Consider the following 17,507-nt stretch of genomic DNA (forward strand, 5'->3'; position numbering starts at 1 on the left):
AGAACTTGAACAATGGGTCTGACTCTATATTAAGTCCTAGAGAGAGTTTGCTTCCATACTAACACCTCTACTTGTTAGCCCATAACAAGTCTCTAAAACATGTTTTGTTTCATTTTTGCCTCGCTGTTAGATCTGCAATCTGTACTTGAGTATCTACTGCATGATGTTGTGCTCACATTTCTTGCGTTATGGGGCAATCCTGTGTTTTCAGGGTGTGCGCCCATGGGTGGCCAGCTGGGATTCTAAGCAGCAGGCCCATGCCCAGCGCTGGCTACTGTGAAGCTTTGCTGTTTGCCACCGTGACTTGCAGATGTGGATCTTCTGTTGGAGAAATTAGAGGCCTGTTAGGTAGCATGTTGGATGTTAGAAATGAGTCCTTAGTGGTCAGAGTGGAACAGTTCAAGGTACCTGGATGGAACGAAGGTGTGTAAGAGAAATGCCTCCCTCTGGTGTGGACAGGCCATGTGGCCTCGCCCTGACTCTTAAGAAGGGTGCCACAGGCTAAATCCCAAATGGTCTGGTTGTTTGGCACCTGCCATGAAGGGGACAGAATCCTGCCTCTTGCATTTCAGCAGCTGCATTATGTGATTTTTTTTTTTTTTTTTTGGTCATGCAAGATGGTGATCAGGGGACCCAAAGCAATAGAGAGCTGATACTTGCCAAGCTCCAAGTAAAGGTTGCTCTGGATGTTTTTTCTTTGCTCACTCTCTAATAAAAATTTAGTTAAAAGTCAGAGTGTGGTCCAAAACTTGGTGTCCTTGTGACCTGGTGAGGGGCTTGTGGGGTAGTTAACCCGTAACAGCTCAAACATTGCCAGCAGCTGTGGGCACCTGTCACAGAGACTGTGGTCCAGGTGTGGCTGGTGGGGACTGGGGAGGACCAGTGGGGACTGGTCCGGGTGTGGCTGGTGGGGACCAGTGGGGACCGGTGGGGACTGGTGGGGGCTGTTGAGGACTGGTGGGGACCGGTGGGGACCAGTGAGGACCGGTGGGGACCGGTCCGGGTACAGGGGTTGTCTGTGGCACACAGTTCTGGAAGTTCAGTCTGCCCACGTCCTACGTCTCTGCTCACGGATGCTGTGTGCCCTGTTCCTTCGCTCTGCAAGAGTGGACTTCATTTCTCTGGTCCTGGCTCAGGGGTTCTTCAGTATTGCGCATCTTGAATCTGCTGTGAAAGGAGGTGGAGTTAAAACTTAAGTGAGTAATGAGGGTGGTGGAGCTTTCTGTTGGCTTCTTTGGAGAGGAGCCCATGGCTTTTCTCTTCATTGTGGCTTATCCTGAAGTATCGTGTCAGCTTGTGCTAGAGAGAACCAGACGCGTCGCTCGAGGCGCGTGGCGGGGAGGAAGACCCAGGGAACGGTGCCCGAGGCTCGTTTCCAGCCGCAGCCCTCGGCTCCGCTGTTCAAGGCTGCACCTCAGACCCTTTAGCCTGAACGGAAGCTTTCCCTTTGACACACCAGGAAGAGTTGGCTGCACCTGCGCCTCCAGGTCGGGGGGCCGCCCGGCTTCTGACCACGTGGGAGCAGTACGCTCCCGGTTTGAGTCTAGCTGCCCGTCGAACGTTGGCCACGCATGTGCTTCTGGAACACCAAGGGGAAATGAGCAGGAAGAGCCGGTGAGCACCGCCTGCCGCCCCACGCACGCGCACTCACCCCGCCCTGCCCGGGCGCCCACTCCGCTCCGGGAACCGCAGGTCCGGTGGCTCAGAGGGTTAGTAGGAACTGGTCCTGCTCAGGCGGCTTCCTCACCCATGTGCCCAGCCCGGCCTTCTGAAATGCCTTGAACAGCTGCTGCTTAACAGACTGGTAGGTGCAGGCCCCCCGCTTGGCCTCACAGTACACAGACGGCGTGTCTCCGTGGCTCGGAATCCGTGTGCTCAGCTGTGGGCCAGGAACGAGACAGGGAGCGGGTTAGACGCTCGCACCAGCTGGGCCGCCTGTCCCGCTCTCTTACTAGGAGACGGGAAAGCGACACGTGTGTGAAGTTTGCCCAAAAGGGGCTTCTTAAGGTGAGTGTTCTCCCCGCATGTGGTGACGGTCTGTCAGCTAGCATGGTCGTGGTTCTCAGTGTGTGTGCCTCAGAATGCCATGTGACGCGCCCTCAGTGTATCTGATGCTGTGTGTTATATATGTTATAAATGTATCCAATGTCATGTTACATGCCTTAAATATATCCAATATTAGGTCAGTCTTAACCAGGAAAGCTCTTAACAAAAGATAAATATCCATTCTCCTTAATTTACCTGTTGACAAAGTAATATTTCATCTAAATCTGAAAAAGGATCAGAAGAGTAACTGCCGTGGCCAGCCAGCTCCGTCCGGCAGTCCTGGGGCTCCGTGGAGGGAGTGCCCAGCAAACAAAATAGCCCTATAGTTCACCTGCTACTGAGAAGACACACTGTGTATTTTTCTTTTGGGGGAAGGATCAGGGGCCCATGTTGGGGTGGGGATGGTCCCCCAGGGATGTTCATGGGCACCGAAGCAGCACTGCACAGATGCGAGATGGGTGGGTTTCCAGGCAGGAACTCGGTGGGAGCAGGCTGTCTCCTCTGTTGGGTTTCTGAGCTGGTACTGGGCAGGGCCTTGTGGCTAGTGTAGGCAGGGAGGTGGGGAGGCCAGGGTGTGGCGCGCTGAGGCGGGAGGCCCGAATCCCCTGTGTGCTTTCCAGGGAGTCGGGGGACCGGCCTGCCCACTGGCTGGCAGCCCCCCCGCAGCGGGTGCAAAGGGCCCTTTAGGAAGACAAAGCGATGTGCTCTGACACAGCCCCACCTCTGTGCAGAACAGGGAGACACGGACGGTGCCCTGAGTGGACAGAGAGGCACGTGAGGCCGTCAGGGCGGTCAGGGCAGAGCCAGGTCCCCATCGGCGGCTCGTGGCAGCCACAGAAGTCGTGCCTTGCTAAGGACAACACGCACAACTTCCAGGGCCCTCTGAGTTGAAAGGAACGTTTATCTTGAGGGTCAATGTGTCTGTCCTGCTCCGCTGGCCGGGAGACCTCCCCACGCTGTCACTGCTGTGTGGAGCTGTGGGAGGAAGAAGTGTGGGGAAGCCGGCCCAGCCGCTTGAAGCGTTTCTGCTGTTTGGTTTCTGTGTGTTTTGTTTTGTCGTGTTGTTTGCTGGCGCCGCAGCCTGCTATGCATTGGGAGCATGTGGAAATCTGTAGATCTCAACCTGAAGTCTGTAGATACAGTTATCGAGCAGAAAGGAAGCTCAGAATTGCAGCAGACACGCACAGCCTGGGGGTCGCGGGGAGAGCTCTCACCTTCCGCCTGGCATTCGCGGGAAACCACCCAGTTTCCTTCCACCTAAACTGGGAGTCATACCAACTTCAGGGGCTTCCTCTGGACTTCCCTGACGATGCCCTCCACGAAGCCGCCGGCCCCTCCTCTCGCCCTGCGGCTGCTGCCGGCACGGGCCCTGCGCAGAGTGGCCGCGGGCACCCGGGGGGGAGAAGATGGAATGGGAGCCGGTGTTCGTGCCACGTGCCACTCTTGCTCAGACAAGGTGATGGCTTTCCGTGGGCCCCTCCCCGTGGTCACTGGGAGCCGCCCCCCAAGGACTATTACCTTTCCGTAAAGCCGTGCCCACCGCGCGGAGAACACGTGCTTGCAGAGCCTCGAGGAGCCCCCGCAGCTCCGCCTGCCGGTGGTGCCATCGATAACCTCCACGTCGGTGTTGCCCACCACCCAGTTCACGCTGAAGTGTGGGGACTTTCCAGGCTGGCGTGCCTCGGCATGGCTCACACCTGTCGGGGGGGGGGGGGACCGGGAGACAGCCAGGTGTCAGCGCTCTGGGCCACTAGGTTCCTGCGGGAAAGGCGAGGGCCAAACGGTCTGGGTTTGCGCGGGTGTGGGGTGCCTTTTCTCACGGGACTTGTGGATTTTAACTCAGGAATTGTAAATGGTATCAGGCCCTGAGGTTTGTAGTTTGGTTGACGAGATTTAAAAAGCTAATGCAGGGGCATCTGGGGGACTCAGTGGCTTCAGTGTCTGCCTGTCGGATTCAGCTCAGGTCATGATCCCATGGTTTGTGAGATCGAGCCCCACGTTGGGTTTTGTGCTGACAGTGCAGAGCCTGGTTGCGATTCTCTCCTTCTGCCCCTGCCCCACTCTCTCTCAAATAAGTAAACTTAAAAAAAAAAAAAAAAAAGCTAATGAAAACGACAGAGCCAAGAGTGTAGGATAGTTAATTAACCAAGCAAGGTGGTCCAGAAACAGCACCGGCTGCAGAACTTCCAAGACCCCGCACAAAACGAAAGCATGAGGCCCCGCGTTCAGTAGCTGTTAGGAATTTCAGGATGACAGCGGGTCTTTCTAGCTATGTTCCCCATGACTTCCCCGGAAGCAGTGCCACGGGCGACACCGGCCTGTGCAGAGCGCCTCCGGGGTTGTCCACGGAGCCCTCCCTCCAGAGTTTCCCCGTATCAGGTTGTGAGCTGGTTTCAGTTGGGACACAGCCAACTGTGGATCAGGGAAGGGGGCACCGGTGACCCTCCTCGGGGGCAGCACCATTGGGCGTCTGGCCTCTGCCTGGCCTGTGTCCTGCCCACGGCGTGGAGTCTGCTAGTGGGAACACGAGGGCTTTCCACCCAGCCATCCAAGGATTCTAGAATGTGCTGCCCTGCCCTCCGCCTGAGGGTTGCTCGTTCCCACCCTGCGTGACCTCAGGGGAGAAGCGTGAAGCACGAGGTAGGAAAGGCCCCACGGTGCCCCCGCTCTGTGCACAGCACCGTGGGGAGCACAGCCTGCCACACTCAGCGGGATGGAGGAGGGGCCCCAACTCCCGCTGCTTCAGTTTACAGCCCCCCACCCCCTCCCGTCGCTCCCACAGCTGCTGCCCCTCCTCAGGACACCTTCCAGAGCCTGCCCCTCTGGTGTGCCTGTCCTCTCCTCCACGACCACACCACCTGCTCCTTCCCCTGAACACCCTGGGCGGAAGGGTGGGGGCCGAGTTAGTGACCTGTGCCGTGGGGGTCCCAGAGCTGAGAAGCCCTGGCATCGGGAAGCAGTCTGGCCCCTGAGGACCTGCAGCAGACATCCTGGGAGGGGGCGCCCCCTGCACCCCACGCCCTGTTGGAGCCGCACAGCTACAGACCCGGGGCCCTCCTGCTGCGCCCAGTCTCACACACCATCCAGGGGCCGCCCGCCCTCGGCACACACTGGTCTGCATTTGCACCTGCTGCTGCAGCAGCCTGAGTCCACAGCAGAGTCACCCGGTGACCTTCTCCTGGTCACGGATGGGCAGTGCCAGGCGCCCGGGCTAATTCCATCCATGTCAGCTTGTTCCCTTTCCTTGAAGCAATTCCCTGTGGCAGCTGCCCACACTGAGAGCTGGGCAGGGGGACAATCTGGCACATTGGCAGCGAGGCGGCCCCTTGGGCAGAGGGAGGCAGTGGCCAAGGTCAGGAGTGACCAGCCACAAAGAGAAGCCAGCCTGCTCCAGAGCCTGCTGTCTGTCCCTCCACCCCGAGACGGGGGGTGGGGGTGGGGGGACACCCACAACAGTCAGGACTGAGCGCCGAGGCCCAGGGCTCCGGCATCGTCACCTGGGTCTCCTCACCGCTCTGGACTTGGGGGAAAGTCTCCAAGTCCCAGATGGATGTTGCCATCAGACCTCCCTGCTCCCTCCGTGTCCTCTGTGCTGTGGAAAGTGCCCGCTTTGCTGCCGGGCTCACAGACACCTGCTTGGAGAGCAGCCCCGGCAGGGAGGCCACACGCTGGCCACTGGCCTCACCAGGGGCCGCCCTGTCTGCCAGCTGCACACACAGACGTGCACAGAGAGAAGGGGCCGGCAGTGGGCAGGAGTCTGACTGCAGACAGGCAGCTCCCTCCTCCCCACCAGCCCTTGAGCCCCCTTCTTTGCAGGCGGGGCCCAGGTCGTTGGTGTGTGCCGAGGCACAGAAGGGCCTGTGCTGTCAGTCACAGCGGCTCCATGAATCACACACAAAAATCGTCGATTTCCAACTGTAATAGTCCCACTAATGACTACTTGCAACGAAATGAAATTTTAGGTCCAGTGATGACGTTCTACATCACCGAGCCTCTGTTCCCAGACGTGGGAAATGTGGGGTGAGATCTGTGTTGACTCAGGAGTCAGAAACAGCTCCAGTCCTGCCTTTGCTCCTAATTTGCTCTTCCACACCTGCTCTGTGCCCTCCCACCCACCCTGTTCCCTTCCACCCGCCCTCTGTTCCCTTCCACCTGCTCTGTGCCCTTCCACCCGCCCTCTGTTCCCTTCCACCTGCTCTGTGCCCTTCCACCCACCCTCCGTGCTCTTCCACCCTCCCTCCGTGCCCTTCCACCCGCCCTCTGTGCCCTTCCACCCACCCTCTGTTCCCTTCCACCCGCCCTCTGTGCCCTTCCACCTGCTCTGTGCCCTTCCACCCACCCTCTGTGCCCTTCCACCCTCCCTCCGTGCCCTTCCACCCTCCCTCTGTGACCTTCCACCCGTCCTCTGTGCCCTTCCACCTGCCCTCTGTTCCCTTCCACCCGCCCTCTGTGCCCTTCCACCTGCCCTCTGTTCCCTGAGCCTGAGCAGGCTCCCGCCGGCTTGTTGGCCAGGCTTTTGTTAACTCATGGCAGCCAGGGGGAGCTGCGATCACCTGCCTCCTAAGGAGCGTCATGTGCATTGAGTGAGCTCATTCATCACGTGCCGGCTTCATAATTTTCCAGCAGCTTCCCAGGAGCCACGCGGGGACTGGGGCCAGAGAAGGGGCTCGTCCAGTGTCCTCTCCAGGCCGAGGACGGCGTGCTTCTGCGAGCGCTGGAGCCGGGCAGAGATGTGACCACATGGTGTGGTTAGAGGAAGACACACTGCTCAGGCCCAGAAAGGAGACTCTGGTCTGCATTTTATTTTTCCTCCCATTGGCTGGAAGTGATCATTCCTCCGGAAGCAGTCGTCAAATGACTGAAGGTAAAAATCAAGTCTCAAGTTCAAGTTCAAGTGCACAATGTATTTACAGTCATGGGCATCACTGCCTACCGCTGGCTTTTGTTATCATGCTTGAGATGACAACTCATTGGCACATCGTCCAGATCCAGTCACTTAGAACGTATAGCATAACCTTCTGTCCCCAAATCCACAGCTTGAACTGCCTCCTGGCGGCTCATCAGAGCTCTCCATCCAGAGGAAGGTCCCGGTCGACATGGGCCCCTGTCCCAGTTAGGGTTTAGGGAAGAGCTTTACATTCTGAGCAGTGAAAGCACGAGCCTGTGCCTGCTGTGCTCCAGGAGAAGGTCCTCTCAAATAGTAACACGTGGAGAACCCAGCACTGTGTACAGATGACCTCTGTCCAAGGTCACAGGGTCTCTCTGCAAGCACATACGTGGACTCTTGGTATTTTTCAGCCCGGACTACCTGCGCCAGTCTGCAAACCTGCACCTTCACATCCAGAAACAAAAATAATTCAAAATAAAACTGACCCAGCGTGGATCCTGGGGGACTTCTGCCTTGACTGTGTGGTAACATAGGAACAGTGTTGCATTTTTCACTGTGGTTTCCGCTCCGGAGATTTTATAGGTCAACACTGCAGCACTGTGTTAGTCCCCTGGCCGCTATGATCACCTGCCAGCAAGTGTGGTGGCTGGAAGACGACAGCAATGTATCCCTGCATCGTCCTGGAGGCTGGCAGGTGTGACTAGGCAGGGTACCCCTGCGTTACCCTGGAGGCGAAAGCCCAAGACAGGCTGAGAGAAGAGGTGTCCCTGAAAGCTGGTCGCCAGGTGGGTGAGGACCAGGTCCGATGCCTTCTTCCTTAGTGAAATCTGTAGTAATTATTCCCAGCCATCTTGGAAAGAACCTCATCTTCCCAAACTCTTTCTCCATCAGCATGGACATGCACGGCCTCTGTTGGCTTGTCTTTGTGCCATACCATATGCAGGCCATTCATCTTTCATGAAATGTCCTAGACGAGTATTTTACTTCAAAGCGGATACCGGTGAGACCAAGCAGGTCTCCACCAGCCTGTGACACAAATACTCTGCCGTGGTGGCAAATATACAGAGGGTCTCCATGGAGATTGTTTGACATTTCATTCAGTGTCCACAGTCGTGTGAATAGGCTGAACTTGAAGACCTCGTTCAATGTCATGTCTGTCACTTACCAGCAGTGTGGCCTTTTGATGGGTTAGTTAGCCTGCTAACCACCACCATGCATTACCGCCACGGTCAGGACAACGGTTACCATGGCCACTGCTGCAGTTACTGGAGTCACCACCACCATTAGTGCTGCCCCATCACCACTATGACCGCCATCACTGAGAGCAGTGGGGGCGAATCCTCCATCATCTGTGGAAATGGCTTATCTAGCTATGAAAAGATGCCTCATTTGGAGAAAACCCTTATACACCTTTTTAAAAAGCAGTACGTAAGAGAGAGCGCAGCATGTCTTTAGATAGCCAGTGGGCCTAATGTATTTAAAATCTGATTCCCTTTCTCCAGATTAAGTTTACACGAGACACTGAGGAATGTGACATTGACAGGAAGTGAGGCCCGTCTGTGTCCCAGGGCACCACTGCGTCCAGTCTTGTGACATGGCTGATACAGCAGAGTCCACTGGCAGGCCCTGTTGTGTTACACACTGCTGGCTGCCCACGTGCCATCCCTTGCACGTGCACATAGACACACTTGTCACACACGCACACCACACTTCTAAGGGAAGCGGAGCTAGGGGTATTTAACGCCGACTTACAGATTTGGAGTAACTAATAAGGCTGTATTAATGTCCTTTTATTCATTTTCATTAGCACGAACACCATTATAATTGACAGTAATTTTACAGCTACTGTCTTGTCCTAATAGAGCACGTTTCCGGGCGAGTGTGGGGAATGTGCTAGAGTGTGCAGGACTGCTGCGAGATGCTTGTCCAGTTCGTGGGTTCCTGCCAGCCCGAGGGGACACACAGGTAAGACCCGGGCTGCTGCGGCCTCCCTTGCCTCCTCTCCTCTGACCAGTTGGTGAGGTTTAGGGTGTGTGTGCACACTGCTTGAAGGTATGCCATTGCTGGGGAGTTCTACTGGAAGGTTCCGGGGTCACCTGCTTGGGGAGCTGGAACCTTTTCTTATAGTGAGAGTTTTCCCCACAGATTTTCAGGGACTCCCGTCCTGGAGTCAATAGGAATGTGACCTTGTCTGTGCACATAGTGACTGTGGTTTGTGGTCTGCATAGTTTAAAATGCATGGGCCCACAGGACCCTCTGAAAGGTGTGAAATTTCCTCTGTGGCAGGAAAAAATTTGAATATTTCACTTTATAACCTGATAATGACATGGTTCCTGGTACTGATAAGGATTGTCATTGCTTTAGAGGACATGGGACAAGGGGACTTTGGCAGAATATGGTCATTTTTTTCCTTCATATTATGCATCTTTCACTGCTATGGTATCCAAAATAAGGCAAGTTTTATACTGGTAAAAATGCAGATTATTTTCATCACTTTTTATTTGACTTTATCTATTGAGGACCATTTTCCTTATGCCCCAATAATACACTTAATGTCTCCTGCAGCACAAGTCTGCTGGAGCTGATAGAGCTCTGTCTGTCTGTCCACAGTGGTGTCTTGTTCTCATTTTTAAAGAATGCTTTTATTGGGTCTAGGATTGTAGGTTGAGATTCATTTTCTATCAGCATTTTAAAGATACTGTTTTATTGTTTTTTTTATCTTCCCAGAACCAGCTACTAGTCTTAGTTCCCCTGTATTATTCTTTTATTTTCTGACCGCTTTTAAAGATTTTATGTATGTATGTATGTATGTATGTATGTATTTATAAGCCGTTTTACTGCTGAGTGGAGAACTTAAGAAGATCCTTCTTGGGCCATAATATGCATCTTAGGTCTGTAGTTTGATGCTCTTCAACTGTCCTGGAGAGTTTCTTGCCTTAGTTATTGCCTCTTTAAAGGTTATGTCTTAGGTACGTCAGACTTCCTCACTCCGTCTCTGACCTGGCTTGTATTTTCCCAGTGGGATGGTTACTTGCATGTGTCAGGTTGGCTGGTCTATGGTGCCCAGTTGCTTCGTCAAACACCAGGCAGATGTTGCCGTGAGGGACTTTTAGGTGTAACTGATGTTTGAATCAGTAGATGTGGAGTAAAGCGATGACTGTCCACTATGATGAAGGTGGGTCTCATATAATGAGCTGACAACCCTAGAAGCAAGGAGTGTGGTTCCTTGAAGAGGAAGGAGTTCTGCCTCCAGACTATCCTTGGACACAGCTACAATGTCATCTCCTGCTGGAATTTCCAGGCTGCTGGCCTGCCCTGCAGAGATCAGACTTGCCAGTCCCTGCATTCATGCGAGCCAGTCCCTTAAAATAAATCCCTCTTTTCTAGTAGGAAAATGAATATACTGTTTCCTATTGGTTCTGCTCTCTGGAGAACCCTACCTAATGCACCTTCTTTCTGTTTCTCTGCTGTATTCAGGATCTTTGTCAGGGGGATGTTCCAATTTACTAATTCTCTCCTCAGCTGTGTTTAATTTGCTATTCAACCTATCCACTGTTACACAAATTGTTTTATTTTCTTTACTTCTGAAATTCCTACTCAGTTCTTTTTTTTTTTCTTTTTTTGGCTTCTATCTCCCCCCTGCATTTTCCTTCTTATTTTTTTTAAGATTAAAAAAATTTTTATTCATAAAAAAAATTTTTTTTTAAATCTTTATTCTTGAGAGAGAGAGAGAGAGAGAGAGAGAGAAGGAGAGGGGCAGAGAGGGAGGGAGACAGAATCTGAAGCAGGCTCCAGGCTTTGAGCTGTCAGCACAGAGCCTGATGTGGGGCTCGATCCCACACACTGTTAGATCATGACCTGAGCTGAAGTCAGACGCTCAACTGACTGAGCCACCCAGGCACTCCTCCTTGTTTTTCACATCTCTTTTTCGCTGGTGAGTCTGCATCCGAGAACAGTGATCTCTGCAGCTGTGACTCCTTCCCCACTCTTGTGCCTGCTGGCTTTTGTTAAAGTGGTCTTGTCTCCTCCCATGCCTGGTTAGTTTTTGCTCTGTGCCCGTGTTGTATTTCCATATTTTTTGTAGCATTATTTTGATCCAGCTCTTAGAGGGGTTCCCTCAGTGTGAATTTGGGAATGGAGACAGTTTCACACTGCTCTGGGAACCCCTCAAGGGCCTGCTTACCTGGGTTCAGACTTGGTCCTGATTTAATCCACAGAAGCCTGGCCTCTGTCCTGAACCCCCTGGAGACTCTCCTCCTGCTTCTGGCCCCCAGGCTCTTCCCTGGCAGCCCCTCCCCACATTATCTCTCTTCCTGCAGGATTTTGCTCCAAAGTCACCCCCAGTGAGGTTTGTCCTCACCCTCTGGTTTAAGGTCAAAGCTCACTTTTAATCCTTTCTTTGCTTTATTTTTCTGCAAAGCATTTTCATTTTGTCCCCCCTGGAATGTAATCTTCCTGGGGCATGGGTTTTTGACCGTTTCATTCACTGCTGCATTCCCAGGGTGTAACTAACTGTCCATGGTATGTCTAGGCAATCAATACATATTTGTTGAATGATTAAGTAAGTATGGATTATGTTGACCAACTTCTTGATGTTTGCATAAATGAAATGTATTGACAATGGAAGTATTTGCCTTAAAGGGTAAAAATTTCAAGAGCAATGGAATTAAGGTTGGTGTTCAAATACTTTGGTGAACGAATTCCTTAAAATCATGGGGGAAATTAAATGTAACTTGACTAATATAAAAGTATTTTTGGAAAAACTCCTCAGAAAACTAAAACAAGGTTTTTCTATAATTGTAAATTTATCATAAGCTATGTGCCATCTGATTTGCAGGGGGAGATCAGTGCTAATCTATGGACATGTCTTATTAAATATTTGTTGAGTCTAACATTTCAATCTTTAGGCAAAAATATTAGGATTGCCTTTAGATTATTCTAGCAAGATTTATAATAATCTTTTTCTACCAAAGATTCCTTCAAGGGCTCAGGAGATAAATTTCTACTTCTAACAACCCCAAGACAAAGCAGCTGCTCAGATACACTTTTAAGCTCATGTGTTTTATCCTAAACATTTATGAAAAATTTGTAGGTTTTTCCATAATAAACCAGTGTTTATTTTAGTATAAAAATAATACTGCGAATTCGTTACCATCTGCATAAAAGACAATGTTTGCTCCTACCCCACTGGGTTGTTTTGCAAGACACTATTAATGACCATTGACTTCAGAAATTTCTCCTGAATTAAAGAGGCGCAGCTCTCCCCGTCAGATTCTACAGCTTGAGTGACAATACTTTGGAGACTGGAACTCACAAAAGCATGGCTATGCATGGCGACAGACCTCCTCCTCCATCCCACCCACTACCGCTCTCTAAAGAGAGGTGTCTGGAGTGCAACCAGCAGGTGGTGTTGGGCAGGATTTACAGACTGTGTTGGTAGACATTTCAACACATTCAGCTCCTTGAGAAACATGGAGTCTGAAAAGGCTCTGACATGCCAGCTAGCCATTTTTACGCTTCTGGGAAGATGTGCACTGGGAAGGGAGACAACTGATGTCTGCTTATCACGATCCTGTGATTTCCATCACGTGCACAAGAACCAGGGGTCCGAAAGAACTCGCGGTTCTGACATCCAATTCCCTGTGTCCATCTCTTGGATATCATTTTCGTTGCCAAGACCTTGCCATGGGCTGTAAAACTAATTGTAAGTTTTATCTTCAGTGTGGACTACGAAGGCTCATTGTTGAAAACCAGATCCATTAAATATGCTGTTAAGAGGAATACAGAACCTGTGCATTCCACCCAGATTTTCCGCCTTGGCTGGGATTCTTTTTCTTGATGAAGAAAAATAAACTTCTTTTTCTTCAACTTTGAGGTTGGAAGCTCAGACACACCATACCCCCGGTCTGGAAGAACAGGCTTCAAAGTCACTTTGTATGTCACTTTATGTTTTCCTAAAAAGATGAGTATTCAGAGCACAGATTTTTATTGATTGTCATCATCACCATTTTTTCACCATATCAAATATGCTGAGAAACGGGAAAGGCAAGCTCCTTTATGGTGGTTGCTCCCACCTGGTGACGTGACTCTTGCCGAAGGGTTCGGGCTGCTCAGCAGCCGAGGTGTGGACGTCCACATTGTGGTGTTTTGCCCGTAGGTATAGGCTGGTCTGTGCAGAATGTTTCAAGATCTCTTTGGAGGACATTAGTATACCCTATGACCGTGTCAATAGGGCATCTTTTCAGCTCGGCTGCTTCTTATTAACCCAGAACTGATTGAGCCCTAGCTAAACGTAGGACTCCTTCACTAATATGTGGGCTTCATCTTCTTGGGCAATTTTGCAAACTGACCTTGAGGGAATCTTCAAGCAGATTTCATGTGCTTGTTTGAGTGTGTTTCATTATCATCCTTATATAAGATCTCTCTCTCTCTCTCTCTTCTGTTGCAAAAAATCCTGATGATTTCCTTTCAAAACTTGGATGATTGGTTTTTAAATATCCATCAGAGCAATGCAGTCACTGCAGTTAAAAGCATGTAGGTGAGAAACCATGGATGGCGTGGGCTTCTTTGCATCTCGGCAATAATAAAAACTGTATTTTTTTTAATGTTCATTTATTTTTGAGAGAGAGAGAGACGGAGTGCAAGTGCATGAGTGGGGGAAGGGCAGAGACAGAGGGAGGTGGAGCATCCGAAGCAGGTTCCCTGCTATCAGCACAGAGCCTGATGTGGGGCTCGAACCCACAAACCGTGAGATCGTGACCTGAGCCGAAGTCGGACGCCTAACTGACTGAACCATGCAGGTACCCCAAATGGTATTTTAAATAGGCATCTAAGCATAGACTGAAGTGTCTAGTCACTGTCCTGGTTGTAAATAGGGGTGACTACCCCTCTGGATGGCGGGGTGGGGGTTCACGTAGGTCTCAGGCGCTTTGCCACTTGATGATTTCAGGTGTTCTGAATTTCTCTAATTACATTTTTTAAAAAATTCACTTGTGTCACACTTATAATTCATGATTCCTGCTTTCATCTATGTGTACATGTTCCAAGTTGAACTTAGGATTTTTAAAAAGCATTGCCAGAAGAATGGATGCCGGCAGTATTGTGTGGTACCCAAAGGATGAATGAAAAGCAGCCACTGGCGGAGGCTGGTAAGGATTTGCTTTCTGTATTCCTTGTGCTCATGGGGCTTAAGTAACTTCCTCACTGGGAGATGAACGTAGAGGAGAGAGGCCACTCAAGGAGCTGGAAGCCTGGGAAGAGATGGCACGTGACACCCGTGCGGACAGATCAGAGTTCTCTCACAGTTACTTAGGAACTAAGAACCTCACTGTGGTTTGCGGCGCCCCCGAGATGGGAATTTTGGACTTGAGCACCAAACCAGTAGTTCTAGATCTCCTGGGGTCCGCTCTGGAGCTGTGTTGGCAGTTCAACTGTAAGAAGTAAATATTCTTTGCCATTTTGAGGAAAAAAAAAAAAAAGGAAAAATAAAAGAAAGAGGTTGAAACTGAACTACACCTGAACCTACTAACTTTAAAAAAATAAATGTGGGGCACCTGAGTGGCTCAGTCAGTTAAGTGTCCCACTCTTGATTTCAGCTCAGGTTTGATCTCATGGTTCTTGAGTTCGAGCCCTGTGTTGGGCTCTGCACTGACGGTGCAGAGCCTGCTTGGAATTCTCTCTCTCCCTCTCTCTCTCTGCCCCTCCCCATCCCCCCCTCTCAAAATACATAAACTTAAAAAAAATGTAATTTCATAAACTTTGACGCTGGGTGAGCTGGCAGTGAGCCTCCAGGGCTGTGTGAGCCCTGGGCTGGTTTGCCGCTCCCATTTTGCATTATTAATTTTTATGGGATTAAAAATATAGGCATCAGTTAAATGGTGCGGGCCACGGGATGCAGTGTGGAAAGATGAAAGAGCTTAGCTCTGTAGTCAAGCCGAGTTCGAATCCTTGCCCCATGTCAATGGATGGAGCATCGCAGCAAGTGACGGAATTTCTAGGAGCCTCTTCCCACACCTGTGACATGGAGACGGTTGGTGTGATGAGGCGTCGTGCACCGTGTTTGTTGAGAAGGACGAGTGGCTGAGTGTCCTTCCCTCGTGTTGGCGGTGTAGCTGCTCCCAGAAGGAGACTCGAGTGCTGTGTCCTCACTGCTCTGTGCAGACCGGGCCCCTCAGGCACTCGCCCCCCGGCAAGACCGCCCACAGGCCCGTCAATGCCCGGAATCGGTTCTGGTTCGAGTCAAGGGCCCTGCAGTATTGGGCACAGGGTTTCGAGCGAGGATGGTGCTGAGGAAACCCCGCCTTGCTGATCGTGTTACCTTGGCCCCTGGGACAGTGGTGAAGAATGGACCGCCTGCCACAAAGGAGCGGCCCTGGGGACCAGCAGAGAAAGGTGAGTCCCTAAAAGATGGTGACTGTCCTGCGTTCCTGGACAGACTCTGTGACCCCGTTTCAGATGAAGTGTGCAGACCTTCAGGCCTTGCTGAAGTGTGCAGACTTTTGCATGGAAGGCTCCCTCCCTGGACACATGGAGCCCCCGGACTCTAACATGGTCACAGGGATTGGAGGACAGGGGACATAAGTTTTGGACCCAGGCTGATTTCAGACCTACTGCCTGAGGGCCACGCCTCCTCCCTCAGCAACAGAGAGGTGGTTCTTGGCTCGGGGTCTGGGGTCCTAAGAACGGGATCTCACGTGTAATGCAGCGGGGACCTGACTGGTCACGCCAGCCCAGCCCCAGGCTCTTCCTGGAGCAGCAGGTGCGAGGTGCTGCCTGTGGTCGGTGGTCGGTGTGCAGAATGAACAAATGTGCAGGTATCTTTTCTTAAATCCATGCCAAATGTCATAAAGCGCTGCTCATGAACCGTGCCTGCTCCCACTCCCACGCCGTGGGGCACGATTATCACCCTGATAATGTCATTTAGAGAAAGTTCAGAATCCTGGGAGTGAATCTCCGGCCCAGCTCTGAGCCGCGGCACTGAACGCCTCTAATTTTCCTGTTTGTCTCCCAGGTGATCTAGTCTAAGACTTAAGCTGGCGTTTCACCGCGTGGGCACCGCAGACCCCTAGTTACAGTGGTCAGGTGGTGCGCTGAGTCCTGGTCTGTGCCCCCCTCAGAACGCTGCCCACTCCTGCCCGCGGGATGCACCGTGACCCTCTCATTTTTTCGGATCTTTGTAACTTTGCTCGCTAAATCTTAAATAGCCGTTGGCCAAAATGGGTACCGTGTGCCCGAGTAAGGACCCATGGGGCGGGCCGATGGGAGGGCGTTGGTGCGCGTCTCCGGGGAGGGTTTTCTTACCACTGAGGAGGGGCCGGTTGTGCCTGTAGGAGGTCGGCAGCTGGCCGATGTCCTCGGTCCGGTGGCTCATCACCCGGGAGAGATGGCCGGTGTGGTGCAGACTCCCCACGATGATGCTGTGCAGGTACACGGGCTCGATGAAGTGGCAGAGCAGCGCGCCCTGCAGTCCCAGCACATTCCACCTGGAAGGAAAGGGCATCAGCGCGGTGCCCTCGAAGGTGGGTACCCTCTGTGCCCCCAGAGCAGCCTCCCTTCCCTCCTCCCCTCCCCATAGGGCACTGGCTGTGAGAGCCCCCCCTCCCCGCCAGCCCTCCACCTGGGGGTGCTGTGCGAACCCCCTCCCCTCCTGCCCTCGGCCCCGGGCTGTGGGGGCTGTGACCCCCCCATCAAGCAGGCCAAAGGACAAGCTCCTTGGCACACGGACCGGGAGCAACCCCAGCTTAGGTGACTGATGGTTCTGAGCCCCTCAATGCCGTGCAGGGGTCTGATGGGGGGCTCTGCATTTTAATGAACGCGGCTTCCTTTTCTGGAAAATGAGTTGTTAGATGGACTGGAAGCTACATATTCTCTCAGGGACTTGAAATTAGGTTAAAAAAAAAAAAGACAGTATCCCCAAAGTAAATCTGAATTTTTCTTTACGTGAGCAGGGAAATATCAGAAGGGAGTTTATTTATTTCAGTTTAGGGAAAAATGCTTTCTCCTCCTTTTGTCCTCAGCAGTCAGAATGACCTGTTGTGTGGGAATTAAATGACATTAATAAATGGCCCTGTTTTGCTCTGAGGAAGATTGTGGTTTTAGAAGCCCAGAGCAGACATGAAGGACAAGGCCACTCTCCTGTGACATAAATATAGCCCCGGGCAGGTGTTTTTGCTTCTGCAAGCAAAGATGACAGCAGCATTTTAAGACTTTTCCCCCTAAACTTGGGTGGTACAAGGTTACATGTATCTGTTTGAGGCAACGGTTTGTGGTTTCCACTGTAAATAACGTGTTTCGAACCCAACCCACCCTCCGTCGGAGGCTGACATTATGCAGCTAATTTCTTACATCATTGTTCTTTTCATTAATTAACATTTCTCCGCTGTTAGAGCAATTACCGTGGTGCCTCCACGCTGTACATTTCTTTTCATGATTAATAAGGAGTCATTATATTTCCCTTTCCTGAAGCAGTCAATTAACACAGAATTCTTTCCATTAATTACCGCATGTTTAAAACCAGCATGCCCTACCTGGAGAGCAATCTGCTCTGAGAACCTGTGACACCAATCGCTTTAAA

At 51.7% G+C, this 17,507-nt stretch overlaps 1 protein-coding gene across 1 annotated transcript in view; it reads right to left on the reverse strand.

Moving 5' to 3' along the window:
• Positions 1-1,702: 1,702 nt before the first annotated feature.
• ADARB2 (adenosine deaminase RNA specific B2 (inactive)) overlaps positions 1,703-17,507 on the reverse strand; it is a 414,146-nt gene continuing 398,341 nt past the window's right edge. The window contains exons 8-10 of the mRNA XM_047066930.1: positions 16,235-16,416; positions 3,565-3,743; positions 1,703-1,879 (exon numbers count right to left, since the gene is read on the reverse strand). Coding sequence (XP_046922886.1) covers positions 1,703-1,879; positions 3,565-3,743; positions 16,235-16,416 — 538 coding nt within the window. The remainder of the gene's footprint in view (positions 1,880-3,564; positions 3,744-16,234; positions 16,417-17,507) is intronic.

Source organism: Lynx rufus, unplaced genomic scaffold, assembly GCF_022079265.1.
Source record: "Lynx rufus isolate CCGP_SWC_20201006 ecotype Redwood Valley unplaced genomic scaffold, mLynRuf1.p SCAF_7, whole genome shotgun sequence".
In the NCBI taxonomy this organism is placed as follows: Eukaryota; Metazoa; Chordata; class Mammalia; order Carnivora; family Felidae; genus Lynx; species Lynx rufus.